The sequence below is a fragment of the Poecile atricapillus genome, chromosome Z (genome assembly GCF_030490865.1).
Source record: "Poecile atricapillus isolate bPoeAtr1 chromosome Z, bPoeAtr1.hap1, whole genome shotgun sequence".
Classification (NCBI taxonomy): Eukaryota; Metazoa; Chordata; class Aves; order Passeriformes; family Paridae; genus Poecile; species Poecile atricapillus.
The window spans coordinates 88,580,444-88,596,119 of record NC_081289.1 but is presented as its reverse complement, the minus strand read 5'-3'; the positions used below and the strand labels follow the sequence as shown (position 1 = coordinate 88,596,119).

The 15,676-nt window shown below is 36.2% G+C and overlaps 1 protein-coding gene across 2 annotated transcripts in view; it reads right to left on the bottom strand.

The window, feature by feature from the left end:
- The window catches only part of PRR16 (proline rich 16), a 141,340-nt gene that overhangs the window by 43,793 nt on the left and 81,871 nt on the right, over nucleotides 1-15,676 (bottom strand). Inside the window, exon 2 of one of the 2 annotated variants that reach the window (XR_009276043.1) lies at nucleotides 3,764-4,658. Coding sequence is in view for 1 of the 2 variants with exons in the window: in XM_058826052.1 (XP_058682035.1) it covers nucleotides 3,900-4,658 (759 nt within the window). In the remaining variant the exon portion in view is untranslated. The remainder of the gene's footprint in view (nucleotides 1-3,763; nucleotides 4,659-15,676) is intronic. The other variant, XM_058826052.1, reaches the window with a different exon arrangement.

Genomic DNA, 15,676 nt, shown 5'->3' with positions numbered 1-15,676 from the left:
CATTTCTACCACATGCCTTTGTGCATACTTCAACTGCAAGACCTTTCTGTGCTTGTGAGCATTATGCTTTCAATATTTTTACTAGTTTGAGCAGTGGATAGGTGTTTTGCTTCTAAACACACACATACAGCTACAAACATGGCTCACAGCACATATACAAATAGGGTGTGAGAAACACTGCCTCTGCAAAAATATGTGCCCAATACTCACGCCTACTTTAAGACTACATCAGACAAGTGACACAGCAACCACAGTATGATTTTATATGCACATGTAAAATTACTGTTTGTGGCATGACTGAAAGGGAAGTCATAATTAGAACATGGAAAGAAAGAGATCTGAGCAAACATCCATGAAAAAATCTCTCTGGCCATTGAAGAATTCATAGTGCTCTCCGCTGCAAAACCAATAAACAGGTTATCTAAAGAAAGCTAATATCAAGAGCTGTAGTGTACTTGACTTATTTCATGTCGTATTTTAAAAACAACATTGATTTAATAATAAAAACATTGTTTAATACTTGGAATTCTTTCTAGTTATTAAGAAAAATGGATGATGTTAGGAAAGGTGTAACAACTCCAGATGACGAGAAGGAAGAACAGTGACTTTTACCAGATGGTAGAAAGATCCATTATCTTTTTGAATATTCCTACCTTATGTCCTTCAAAAGGATTGTTACTGGATTTTGCTCTCCTAGTTCTCCTTTCTTGCAATGCATTCATGTGTTAGCTTTTTTAATGAATGCCATTAATACAAGTTAAGTAATTTTCATTTCTTATTCTAATTTTTCAAAGACTGTCCCCTTCATTAAATTGATAGAAATTAACTTCTCCTATTTGCATTTGAGAAGTCTAGATCTGGACAGTTTAGATTTTAAAATACCTCAGGGAATCAAAGCTAGACAGCAGACTGAAGTGATGGCAAACACTGAATTAAAGCTCTGAGTACTGTTACTAGACATTAATTTTTTTCAGGTATTAACATATTTGCAAAACACTAAATGTTATCTCAGAGAATATTACATTTGCATTACAAATGCAGACAACTCCTGTCCAGTTCTGGTTAGTTTACTGAGTTTTCCTCAGTAAGATGTGAAGAATACTGTTTTGTAGGTGTTCAAAAATGATTCACAGACTTTACATTCCTAATATAAATGTAAAAAGTACTGCTGGCTGAATACACTATTGTATTTGTCATTATGCCATTTCTATTAGCAGTTTCCGAACAGTGCTGCAAAATTTAAAGTTAATTGATTACTACATTTTAAAAGTTTACCTCTTTTAACCTTTATTTTATTCTGACATGTTATTAATGTGAAATTATTACACTGATGAAAATACCTTGCAATAGGACACAGGCCAGAGACATTCTCATTAAAACATAATTGATTCAATGTTTGTACTATGATTTAACAGAGACCTTGGAACATGTTGTATTAAAGAAAGCCTGGGCTGTCAAACTTTGCAGAAAAACAATGTTTTTCCAGCACATTTTGAAACTGCATTTCTGGCCAAAGAGAGAATTGCATTTGAAAAGCTGCATCTTTTCATGGCACAGCCGTATCATATGAAGGTATTCATGAGGCATGGGGAAAGAGACAAGAAAGCACTTCTGAAGGAGAAGACAAATAATGAGATGCAAGATGTTAGGTACCAAAACTGATCATTAACTGCTGAAACTTGGATGCTGCTTAAGCGTTCCACAGCTGAGAACTGTAACAAAACTGAAATTTACATGTATATCAATGCACATCCACTGAGTACAGCATCCAGTTAGGAGGTGCAAACATGTTCATGAGACTTTGGCAAGTCCAGAGGATAAATGCTGTGCTCTACTATCAGAGGTGAGCTCATACCAGAAAAATTAAGCCAAGAGCTTATGTAAATATATGTGTGTAAACACATATGCACCAAACCATAACCCCTAAATGACTCAAGTGCTAGTTCCTTTAATATTTTATATGCAATATTTGATTTTAATTATCTTATTTTTCATACACAGTAGTTCGTTAAAGAATGAAAAAAAACCAAACGAAAAACTAGCTCATAACATGAGAATGATCTGTATAGTAGTGCTGAAGTAAGGACAGCAGGAATTTTCTTTTTAAAATAAAATTTAAAAGAAATTGCAGCTATGCAATGTGGGTATGTCTACACATTGTTCCAGTGATTTTAAAAGTAGTTTTCCACACAAGTGCAAGGGAAGTGGTGCACAGTACCAGCAGGTGAGCAGAATCCACCTGCCAAAAAATTGATCTGGATAGCAAAGATCTCACACAGATGCAGAAGGAGTTACTGCCTCCTGCTGTGAGTGCCTGGACTTACTGCTCTTGGCAACAGCTCCCGTGGGATTAACAATAGTCAAACAATACCAAATGTAAAGTGCATCATGAAAAACACATGGGAGGCATGAGGGGAAAGCAAGATTAAGAATTTAAGATGATTTCCTTTCTTTGCCTTTTATGCAGGGAATACTTCATGAAGCTTTAGACCCTGAATGTGTTTTGCACAAAATAAAATCTTTGCTTACTGCAAAGGTTTGCAAATAGTAGTTATCTGATAGGACTTTTGCTATAATTATTCTTATAATTTTGGTTTAAATACTAGAATACAGGGAAGGATATGTATCTGCTTAATACCCATTACTAGATGTAAATAGAAATTAAAATCTGTTTTTTTCTGTTTTGCCAAAAAGTTTTACCTTTTATATTTCAGGTGGAATAAGAATAGTTTTTTTAATATAGCACTTGTTGTTGGGCACTGAGATTATTTTGGCACGATTTTTGTAAATAATAGATTTATTATTAGATTTTCTTCACTGACTGGATGTTTTTTTAAACTCCAAGTCCCGGCAATTCTCTTTGTGAGAATAAAAGGATGTTCTCTCATTAAATAATTAAGAACACTGAGGACTTTTTTTCGACTAGTAAGAATATTAATTGGGTTCACCATCAAAATGTGATAACATGTAAAATATCTTGTTTTGCATGTTAATGTTCCATAATTGCACAGAGCTTTTCAACTTCAAAGCTCTTTACATGAATTAAGTGGATGTCCCTGGAGGCCTTAAGCAACATTTACTTTGCCTTCAAAAAGAAGATTTGCACCAGACAAAAGCTTTGTGAAAAACACAGGACTAGGCTTTGTTTTTTCAGTCTACTGCCTTTGCACAGTGATATAAATCACAACCATTTTGCAGAGGGAGAGAAAGGGGGAACTTAATGGGACCATCCCTGCTCATCTCAAAATTCTGTACTTTACTTCAGTAGCGATGCACTGAGCAAGTAAGAAGCAAAATGCAATTCAGTTTTTCCAGAGCGAGGCCAAAATACATTTAAATTATTTCTTTATTTCCCCACCAAAGACCAAGCTGCTGAAAGTCCACTGATTACCTCCTACTGCAACCACTCCACATATAATGAGTTGGTCAAACACTCATGAATCAAAAAAAAGCATTTGCTATAATTCAGCCAAAGGCTGTTACCTGGTACTCCACTTTGCTTCATCAAAAGTCATTTGAAAAGTCACAAAACCCAGGAGACAAATGGTTATTCCCTTACGTCAGATAGACTGAAATCTACCACTCAGTATTTTCACACTGAACTTTCTTTTCATTGTCTTTTAAACCATGCTACAAACAAGAAACTGCTACAGATGTTTACAACCTGTGTGCTAAAGAATGGGTATTTTTTCAGCACCCTTTGCCAGAAGGGTATTTTTGGTGGGTACAAATAAAATCAATAAGTATTCCTCTTTGTACTTACCCTGTGAATTTTATGCCACTTCACTGGACACAGGGTGTAATACACTGGGTCTTTTTATTGCTCAAGTAGAAAGTGCTCATTACCTATTTATGTTTATATATAGGAAAAAACAAAGAGTTATTACAAGGGGCATACTTCACACTGTTGTAGTGGTTGACTTCCTCAAGATGGTCTTCTGGGGTTTTGGCGCATTTTGTGGAGGCACAGTTGCAGGTCTCGGAGGAGGAAAGCTATTACTGGGACTTATCCCCAACCCTCCATTTTCCAGAAGGAACGGAGGCAACGGAGGTGGAGGAGGTGGCAGAGGAGGGCACTGGTGTGGCAGCTTCCCTGCAACCCGGGCCGGCTCGCTGTGCAAGTGCACCTCCCTGTTTTTAATGTTATACCGAACGTCACAGTCGGGGCAGTAGCCGTGGTACTGCACTTTTTCACTGAACCGTACCCGCTCCCTCGCTCCCGGCTGAGGACACCGCTCCTTCTCAGGTCTGTGCACCAGAGGCTGCATCACGACTTTCTCCAAGTTACTGTTCGGAATACAGCACATGTCTCCGTTGGGGATGCGGCTGGGCCCGACGGGCAAGCCCCCATTTCGCAGCAGGGTGCCGTTGGTCTTGACTGGGTTGGCCAAAGGAGGCAGCCTGGGAGGCTCATCACATTTGACAGGTGTCAGTCGAGGGGGAGGAGGGGGTGGGTTCGGCTTCCGCAGCACGGTGAGGATGGCAGAGGGGTGCGCGGGGGGCTTGATGAGGGGCACGTTGCCACGCACCTTGACCTTCTCCAAGCTGGAGGCTGTTGTGCTGCTGGAGCTGCTGTTCAGTGTGTCTGTTTTGGAACTGTCTGTCATCTCATCCTCCAGCTGCAGATCACATGTCAGTGTGTCAATCTGGTCAACCACCTGCACAACAGCCAGAGTGAGAACAGTGAGAAATGCATACCTCACAGAAGGCACAGAAAAACAAAACCATTCTCCACAATCAGTCTGTCCTCCCTAGAACTGAAGCATCCATTTTTTTTGGTCTTTATTTCTTTATTCTTGTCAACGTAATAAAATAATCATAATAAAAATGATGACAATAATAATGACAGGGATGGCTACTTTGCTAGCTCATCACCTGAATACAAGAGAAATAAAACTTGAAACAGTCTAGAATGAAAATCCCTTTCTTTCCCTCCAGGGTTTACTTGGCAATATCATAGTGAGTGAAGTGTAATGCTTCAGTATTATGCTTTGCCTTCCAGTGCAGGAGGAGAAAAATCGTTCAGCTTTTGCTTCTACATGACAGCTTCTGCCCCCAAAAATTCTGCGGAGTATCTTTTAGCTCTGACCTTTCAAACACTCTAGATTTTAAATATGCATTCTCTATATAGGTGATAATATACACCTAGAATCATAAGTTTGATACACAATTTTCTGACAAATTTTTTAACATAAAAGAGACTCTGAGAAAAAAATTCTCTCTTGCATTATCTCCCTTTATGAGTACTTTCCGTAAGATCTGAAATCCTCCAAAATAATCCTAAAATAGCATTTCCTGAAAGAGAAAATGTTGCTTGGTTTCCACTTACAAGTATTAAAGAACTCAAGCACTTTATTTGAAGTTTTCCATTACCTCCCAGAATTCTGCTTTTTAGATTCTACATTGTTAGATCTTTTCTAGTCCTCAAATCTCCTTTTTTCTACAGGCATGAAACCAACAGTGCATTTACTTGGCAGAGAAGTTTTTCATATGACAATTAAAAGCCCTTCCTGAAAACTGCATTTAACAATTGGAGTTATAAGCTATGTGTAACTACAACAGATACTACAGGATGCACCACTAGAACACATTTAAAAACTGATCTCTGTCCTTCACAGCCTCACAGGATGTACAAAAAGTAATCAGTAGCTGAAATGTTGCTGACTAAATTTGGTGCATGAATAAAAACCTGTGCCATTTTTTAGGGTCCTTGCGGAAGATCTTTGATGTCCTGGAAGAGGCAACCCAATACATCTGAAATTACACCAGATGTGGCCATTGTGCCACAGACACTTTCATTTCTACTTCCTGCTTCCAATAATTTGGTGCTGATATTACTGATTTCAAACTAAGACTATTTGTAGGCATATGAGCCATATATTAACTGCAAAAAAAGTGAAGCTCACTACTGAAGGCAGTGACTCTTTATTCAGTCAAACCAGTCACCCATTGACGTGCCCAGTAGTAAGAGGTAAATAATAGAAGCATAACCACCATAAAATGAAAAAACTCTCCAGCTTTCACTGCTCATACAAAAAGCTGAGTTGCATAATACAAAATTCATAAAAATTCATATGCAGCAAAATTCAGTTTAGTGCTTTCCTTCTAAAACCAGCAAACATGCAAGTAAGCATCATTCAGAGAGCTTTCAAGCATCTTTGAGAAAACTTTACAATACTTTTTCTCTAAAAGACCAAATAACTCATTTATTCAGTATTCAACCCCCCATATCATGTTGCATATAAATTTCTACTTTTTCCACAAAAAATAAAGAAAAAATATACTTCTAAACAACAGACATTGAATTTCTAAAATAGTAAGGACTTAAAAAAATTATTCTAGAAGTTGAAATGTACAGTTGAACTCTAGTAACTGTCAGTCAGTCCCACACATCCCCCCCAAGGTTCAGCATATAAGAACTCTTTAGAATTCCAGAATAGGGGTAGACAAACCACATCTGTACCAAAATTCATTGCAAGACTGACAGTTTACAGGTGAAAAAACTTCACCTTCCATTACATAAGCAAAATGAGGCAGAGAACACCTCAGAAGGCAACAGGAACAAGGAAAAGAAAGTCAAGTTCTGAACTGTAAGCCTGAAATTTAAACATCCCTCTGTAAGCTAAGTATGGATTTGTGTAATTATTAAGGTCTGCCTATATATTTCTACTAAATATCCTACTGCATCCTATCATATTTTGTTAAACTGTAAGAGTGATAGAAAGGATCAATGCAACATAAACCAAAGAAATTCCTTCGCAAGCAAAGAAATAGAAAAATTATGCACTGCGGAGCAAAAATTTTTTCAAGAGTAACAGGAAAGTCTGTTATGAACTGTCCTTCAAGTTAATGACTACAGAGTTTATCTCATGCCTTCTGGGCATATGTGTAGTACCCATCAAAATTTTTTTTGTCACTTATCCGTTTGTAAAACATAAATCCAGCATGAAATGGCTCTGACACAACAACACAGTTTATCTGTCCAGATTCATTCCCACTACGAGCTGTGATTCTGTGCACTGTTCTTTTCTTTCACTTTTTTGTCCCAGAAGGTAAAATTCAAATAAGACGAAAAAGCAACATAAGAACCCATGACTAACACAGTGAAATGAAAAAAAGAAAAAGAAAAAAGTATTTTGAGAAAAAAAACCCCAGCCCTTGTTTCACAATGCATCTTCTGTGGAAGTAAGAGAGAATATTAATTAAGAAAAAAAGAAAAAGGAAAAGCTACTCTAGTTGTGCAGCAATGTGTCCATTTTTTCAGTTCTGAATAAAACGGGACTTGATTTACATGTAAAAATACTGGGGATACATAATTTTATAGTCCAAGTAGCTCCTTAGGTATTAACTAGATTAATTTAGCTATTAACTCTTCAGATATGACCATTTCTACTGTGCCAGCAGTATCCTCAGGCTTCAAGCTCTGTAAATCCAATGTGATACTCCTGAATGAAACAGGACATCAGTTTATTCTTATTCTGCTTTCTGCGTTGGTACTGGACAACTATACTAGGTACCCAGAGTTGGATTTCTCCATCAAAATGTAAGGTTACACCCTTAGCAACATGAATTTGGACTCAGAAATTCAGCGCAGCAATTAACAGATCATGGAGAATTAATCAGTAAAATCAAGTTCAGGTAAGAAGGAAAAAAATACTATTTGACCCAAATTAACAACAAAAACCCCAAGACCCCAAAAACCTCACTGCAGTTGCAAACAATTTGCAATTCACAGGTATTTTACAGTTAACCTGATCCTCACTGTTACCAAATTTGTATATAAAATTGCTTAAAAAAAAATAAAGCTTGCAAAAAGTATTGCTCTTCCACTGAGGAAACTCAAACTGCAGTTCCTGTTAAAAGGAGCTTCAGAATCTAGTCCAAGAAAAAGTCTTGTGATTATTGAAAGCAGCCTATGCTGACCTGATATTTTCATTGTCTGAGCTGTACTTTTAAGTTCTGTCTTGTTTTTACCTCCTCACTTGTAGGCACTTTGTGGGAAAATGTCCTAACTTGATTAGACTAATACTTAGAACTCCACATTTCTCGCAGGATGCCAGGATCTCATTCCCAGAATCTAACTTTGTAATCATAGGAATGAAACATGACACAGAAAGTAACATGTACTTGCACTTCTTACTTGTATCCCTAAACCTCTCTGAAAAGTGTCTCTGCAATTAGTCACAAACACTTTTTTCACTGTTTCTTTGTGTGATTATCTATTACACATCCAAAAATACATCTGTGGAGAGTTTTGTCTCTTTACAATAAAGGCATCATCAGGTTTGTTCTTTCTCCTGTTTAAAGGAAGGTACCAATGTTCAGTGAATATATAATCCACTAATCCACTGTTTGCCCTCAGTCTACCACAGACAATTGTTGAGCTTTTTTTGCTACCCTTAAATAGAAATGCAAATTGCTTTTCAGGAAAGAAATTAATATACATTTAAAGATTCATGAGTTTTAAAGTTCACAGAAGTAAAAAGTTGTAATATTTCTTAAGATGTCCAGCCATTTGCATTGTTTTTTATGTTGTTCAAAGATTCACATGGATTTACAAATTAGATTTCTTTTTTTTTTTCTTTTCTTTTTAAATTTTTCTTTTTTCTTTTTAATTACTTTTTCTTTTGTTTTTTCTTTTGTTTTTTAATTACTTGCTTCTGTACAGGCTAGTAGTTCTCAAAAGAGCTGCATAAGCAGAATAGAATTTACGTGATATTACTTCTGAGATGGAATAGGTATAATTCATATATTGCTCTTTTGTACTGCATCACAGCAGTGTGCAACTATGAGATTTAAAAAGAATTTTTGCTGGAAGTTTACTAGAAAATGAATAGCTACAGACAGATGCTGAATTTGATTTTAAATCAACCAAAATCAAATCATGCCATGAGACTAGCTCTTGCTCTGAAACAAAGAAATTAGTGGTAAAATGATCAAAATTAGGTGGACAAAATAAATGGAATTAAATGTATTTTTTTTTTATCTTTATTTCTAAAGCAATGCTAAAAACTTGCAAAGTTTGACAGAGAAAATTATTGCACTTTATGTGCAAAAATTAACTACCTGAGAAGCCACAAAAAAAAAAAAAAAAATTAGAATAAAAGAGCAATCAGCTCTACCACGAAGACTCTGCTCTTGCCTTTAATTAAAGGACTGGGAAATATGCTATATCAGTAGCTCTAACGTCTCATGACTGCATCTCTAATCCTACAAGAAACTGTTGACTTGCTATAATTAGTACTGGAATCTTCTAGACAAGCTGCCAAACTATTTACATTCACATCACTTTAGCTTATTATTTCCTGTACAGTTATTAGACCTTTGTTGACAAAAGATGAATGAGTGTCCAATATATATGGGGAACATGAGATTAGCTCAGCTGGTCAGATCATGATGCTAATACCACCAGGGTTGTGGGTTTGATCCCTGTATGGACCATCAACTTAAGAACTGGCTTTGGTGATTTATGTGGGTCCCTTACCACTCAGAATATTCTGTGATTAGCTCTGTGATATCTAAGGGCACAAACAAAGCCTCTTCCTTACCAAATACCTGTAAATCTAAAATTACTCCAGAGTTATAAACAAATGAACCATAAGTCCCTGTTAACAGTAAGTGAACCAATATCTCCCTTTACAGTTTATGCTGCATAACAGCAGAATAAGAATCTTTTTCCAGGTGCTTGTATTTCAGCTTCAGTCAATCCATGGTTGTATCTTTTGTATTTTCCTACAGCAAACTTCTCTACCGTGTCACCTGTCCCTGTCCCTTCCCCCAGAGAACACAGCTTCCAGATCAAGAAGAAACAGAAGCAAAATTAGACGAGAAACAAGTTTATAAAGTTGTGCAAGCTAAAAAGTTGCCAAAGGAAAGCAAAAGAAAAGCTGTAGCAGGAGAGACAAGTGGTCTACTTAGTACAATATGGTGAAAAGTTACAAAAAGCAGGTGCTCTGGCAAGAATACTAGAAAAGTCACACAGAAATATTTGTGTAGAACCTTATCCCATTCTCAAAACATTTCTCACTCAAGAACTTCCTAGCAGATTTTGTATTAAGCAGGTCTTGATATACTTATCTACAGTGAACGTGTCTATATCTTCTTGAACCTGCATCAGCTTTTGTCATCCAAAATATCCTCCAGTTACCCATCTTCATCATACGGATATGCCACCTATACCTCTTTCTGCTTGAGGAAAAAAACAGATGTTTTTATAGACAAAGTGCTTAATGAACTTGTATAATACTCAAGCTGTAGCTGTTTTGCAAAACCGCAGCTACAGAAAGCTTCTCAAGTCTTGCAACTGGGTTGTGGGCTGGTTTTGTTTTTGTTTTTACAGTGTATCCATCAGCATCTTCATATATGAAGATGTATTAATAAGTAATGTCTGTTTATGCTAAAATACTGTAACAAAGCACTGGGGATTAATTCAGTATTTGAGTAAATACAAACTTCCAGGCAGATTAATTCAGCTTTCTCTTGCAGTAGTATCACAGCAGCTCAGTCACTCACCCTGCTGCAGCAGCAAAGTGCAAGGCTGGTGGGAAGCCTGTCAGTGTTAGGGCATCTAAGAGATCAACCCCATCCTAAGCCAAGTTACGCACATGAAGTCATTGTTGCCACCACAAAGTTTTGGGTAAATACCTTAGTAACTTCAGAAAACTAGTATGATGCTTTGGAGTACACTAACACACTGTCACAGAATGGCCTAGGTTGGACAAGGTCTCAAAGATCATCTAATTCTAGCCCCCTGCCCATGAACAGGAACATCTTCCACTAGATCTGTCTGCTAAAAGCCCTATCCAACCTGGCCTTGACCTGGCCAGGAATTAAGTTCCCTGGGCAGCCTGCTCCCGTGCCTCATCATCCTCACAGTAATTAATTTCTTCCTGTGATATAATCTAAACCTACTCTCTTTCAGTTTGAAGCTATTCCACTTGTACTGTCACTACATGCCTTTACAAAAAGCCCATCTACATCTCCCTTCAGATACTGGAAGGTTGCAATCGGGTCATCCCAGAGCCTTCTCTGCTCCAGGCTGAACAATCCCCATTCTCAGCCTTTCCTAGCACGAGAGGTGCTCCATCCCTCTGATCATCTCAGTGGCCCTCCTCTGGATTTTCTCCAGCTTCCTGTACTTCCCCACTACAGGAAGGACAGATCTATGTCCTTCCTGTACTGGGGACCCCACAGCTGGATGCAGTACATTCCACCTCACCTTCTGTACATAAATGAAATTAAAAATGCCTAATTTTCAGTGACAGACATTACTCAATTGTTCTCTTACATTTTGAAGTAGACCGAACACCAAGTTAGGCTTGAAATAAACATGTAAATGAAAAATTAAGACTATGTTGGGCTCTTGAGAATCTAACAAGGGCCATGAAAACTCAGCATCATGATTCTGAATTAGCAGTTCAGGGAAAGCAAACTGGGAAGCCCACATTCAAAATATTTTCTTAAAAAAACCTTTCTTCCATGAAGAAATAATAATAATAATGTTGATGATGATGATGATGATGATGACGATGACGACGATGATAATAATAATATTAATAATGATATTACAGCAATCTGCTCCCTATGTTCCCCATTAAGAATTTGACATAGCCACGGTAATTCCCCTGAGAACCCTTTTGGATGAAGTCTCATAGGGATGCTGTTTGACAGATCAGAGAGAGACATGAAGGCAGATATGTAGCATGCATTCATAACATGATGAACAGTACAATTACAATTCTTGTTACACACAGAAGAATCCTGATAAAATTATGACAAACAAACAGAAACCCTGAGAAAATCAAGTAACAAACAGAAAAAAAAAATCCTTCTGAGAAAAGCAAGTTCAAATAATATTTGTAACAAAAAACAACTGTTCTAAAATACTAATCAAAACAAGTCAGCATTCCTTTTTAATGGCAACAGAATTTCACACTTCCAGTAAAATACTGGAAATGAATGATATGAAATACTCACATCATTTCATACTTGGCAATATAAGATAATAAATAACTTCACTAAAAAGAAAGGAGATTTAATCTGTTTTGTCACATCTAGATCATCAAAGAATGATGACACTTGTCTCAACTCTGGCAAGCAATGCAATGATTTCACATGTAGCTTGTTACCCAGGCTGAAAGACAAACTGCAACTCAGGCTCAGCACTGTGTAAGCAGAGCAAACCAGTCCATGGACTTGAAATAGCAAGAACAATGCGTGTCTCTACGGGCAGCAGTGCTAACTAGCTAACCGAGTTAACCCAGTGCTACCCTGGAATCTGTTCAAAGGCAGATTGTGACAGCAGCAAGTAGATCTGGTACAGCTCATCCTGAACACTGAAAAAAAGACTCAAAACTAGGGAAAGAAATAAAGGGCTTTTAAGCACCAAAGAAATGAATGAAGACAGCATTATAAAGTATAAAGAAAATTTGAATTCACGACTCACAAAGAAAACTGAAATTTAATGGGATATTAGTGATTTTTCCTCTACTGTTAGACTAATGCAAATTATACTCCTTCCTTTTTCTTACTCTTCAAATTTAGGTTTGACATGGTAAATGTAGCCTGCATGACTATTTACGAAGAATATCCAAATTTTATCTTTATTAGATAAAGGATAAAAGATTATCGTTATTAGACAAGAAAAAAAAAAAAAGGATGAAGCTGGACATGCCAGACATATATTTGATATATAATTCTGCATAAAATTATTTTACATTCATTGACACAAAGAAGGAAATTTAAAAGGCGAACTGCTAATCAGCATTCTATGCTTAAATATGCATGTAAATAAAAGTAAAAACTCTTCCCCGTAGAAAACTCAGGAGAATTAATATCGAATCCTTGTTTATATGTTTCAGTAATAGTATCTCCTTCCAGCTTACTACTTCTTTTCTTTCTCAAAACATGTAAAAAAATTGAAGACTGCTGCATGTTGACAAAAACTAAGGAATGGTTAATCTGTGCATTCTCATTATTGCTAATGATTTCTGAATAAACATGTTGTTAAACCAGCTGTAAATGCAATAGTACAAAATCTTAGAGATTTTAGTCCCTGCATAACAACCCTTGATATAAACAGTCATTTACAATGACTACAAATACAGTGATTTGCCTAATTAGAAATCATATTAATTTAAATGAATGCTAAATATTTGTCCAAGCTCTTAACTAGTAAGGTAAACAGAATGCAGAAGTTCCTAAAAGTATGCTAATTAATGCTAACCATGGAGACTGTGGAGACTAAAAGTTCTTTTGTAGGATTAAAAAAATCACATATTTTCATAAATACTTTCTTAGGTACGCTTTTCAAATACATTAATAACAGCTATTGTTTAAAAAAAAAAACAACAATCAAAACAACAAAACCCTTGTAACATTATAGCTCTGAAAAATAATTTTAAATATTTAGCATACCCAAAAGGAATTTGCTGAAAAGCTGATAAACAACTCCACTGCAATTCTTTTGTTAACGTTAGTCTTAAGCATGGGGTATATTTTTCTGATTTTAAATAAACCATCTCAATATGCAGAGTATTAATTGGCACCCTTCCTTTTCCTCTGGCCCTCTAAAAGAGACTCCAGAAGTAAATGTTTATTAGCCTTTTGTACTAAAACCAAAAAAAGAACAGCCAATATATCTTTTCTGAGAACACGTTAGCCTATTGGATTTTTTGATTTAATGGATTTTATTAGTAAAATGCTTCTTTGAGTCTAGATGGCCTCTATTTTCTCGTATTTCAGCACCATTTAGGTTACAGCTCCAAAGTTTAAGCCCAAATGAAATGTGCAACAAATTTACATTAATCTCAATGTACTGCTTCCTGTTGGACACTTATTAAAATGCCCTTTCAACAGAGATGAACAGATCTAGAGGATTTAACTGACTAGACACTTCTAACTAGTCCTTTTGGCTTCAAAGCATGACCCTAAATTGCACAATCCACCCCACTGAGTTTTATTTTAATTTAAATATCAAACAAATACAATATTTAAAGCAAATTTTAAATTAAGCGGCAGCATTCTCTCCTTTTTAGACTCAAAAAAATGGAAAGCCTGTTAATGCAATAGACTTTTCTTCAGACATACCTGCAATATTCTTTGTGTTGATAAGTCCTGTCCTTGAAAGAAGTTCTATTTATGCAACAGGCTGAACTATCTGCCTGAATAAAAACAGTGCTATAGGTAAGGATGACTATTATTAGAAAGTTTGTAATTTTTTCTGCTGGGAGGTCTTAAATGATCAAGCTCCCACCCCCCCTCACCCTCCTGGTGAGCTGCACCTAACACCTGGAAGTAAGAGTACTACAGACATTGTTCCAAGAATGCGAGAGCACTGAATATTTTGCAATAATGACCCTATTGAAGGCTTCTTGGAACTCAGTCTGACCTTTTCCATCTGGAGGTACTGAGCAGAATACATCACAGGAGATACTCCATGGGGAGCTTACACCACTAGTAAATAAAAGGAATCAATCAGCAAGCTCTGTTAACAGAGAGAAACACTGCTATGAACCATAAAGGTCTAAAATGAATACATGGTTGCCTTTTAATCATTTGTTGCTCCAAGTTAAATGACCTCTGCTCACTCTGCATCACAACACATTTAAGTAATTTAATTAAAAGAATATTTTATCTTAATATTTAAGCATACATTTTTTTTTCAGATTCCATTCAATAAAATGCTTCATGGGCACATGAGAAGTATATTAAAAAATAGTTTTATTTCATTTTTGGTTCTATATGTTAAAATTTTTTCTGTTTATTAGACAGCCAAAACTGAGCCCTTCAAGTGATTATGACTAATATATTTCAGACAGTGTAAGCAACCTGCAGCTAAATATTTTTAATAAATAATATAATTAAATTATTTATAATAATTACACATTCACTTTAGCATAATAGGATCATTGTCAAGAGAGCTGTTTAACAGAATTTAAGCCAAGCAATGTAATGGTATATGTTTAAATAAATGGTCAGTTATTTTACACTAAAAGCTGAATTTAATCAAAGTCACTATTTTTGAGTTCAAAGAAAGCCATCTATCTGCCTTCCTGTCCAAAAAGAAATTAATAGATACCATAAATTGAGAACACATGATAAGCAAAGGTGAAAGAGCAGAGTTTGCAGATAATGTTTGCAATGAGATACACCCCCCCCCCCCCCAAAAAAAAACAAAAACAAAAAAAAAAAAAAAAAAAAACCTAGGAAATCTCTAGCTCAGGTATTTCCAGCACTTTTGAAGGAGATAATCATTTCAGTGTGCCAAAATACAGTACTACAGATCCTTTTTCAAGTAAAGACTATTAAATTTCTGTCCTTATAAGACCATTAGTTCATATTTTTGGCACAAGTGGCTGCTGCTCCAGTTGTGCTTCTGATTGCAGATCAGCTAGCTAATAATGCAAGAAAAGAGAAAGTTTTCTTTGCTTTTGCATAACCAGCAAAGCTGCTGGGTCTGCTATGCCTGTAACATACTTACACTCCCAGCAATACTGAACTACTAAAAGACAATTTGGGCATCACACAAGGCACATGGTGCTGTACCCAGTATCACAATACTGTGTTTTTACTGCTGGTGGTCCAGCCCCTCTCCCGTGTATTCAGTTCAGATGCTTCTGCATCTGTTGCATAGGTTTCCCTTGGATATACTTAGTTTTGCTACTTTTAATGTAAC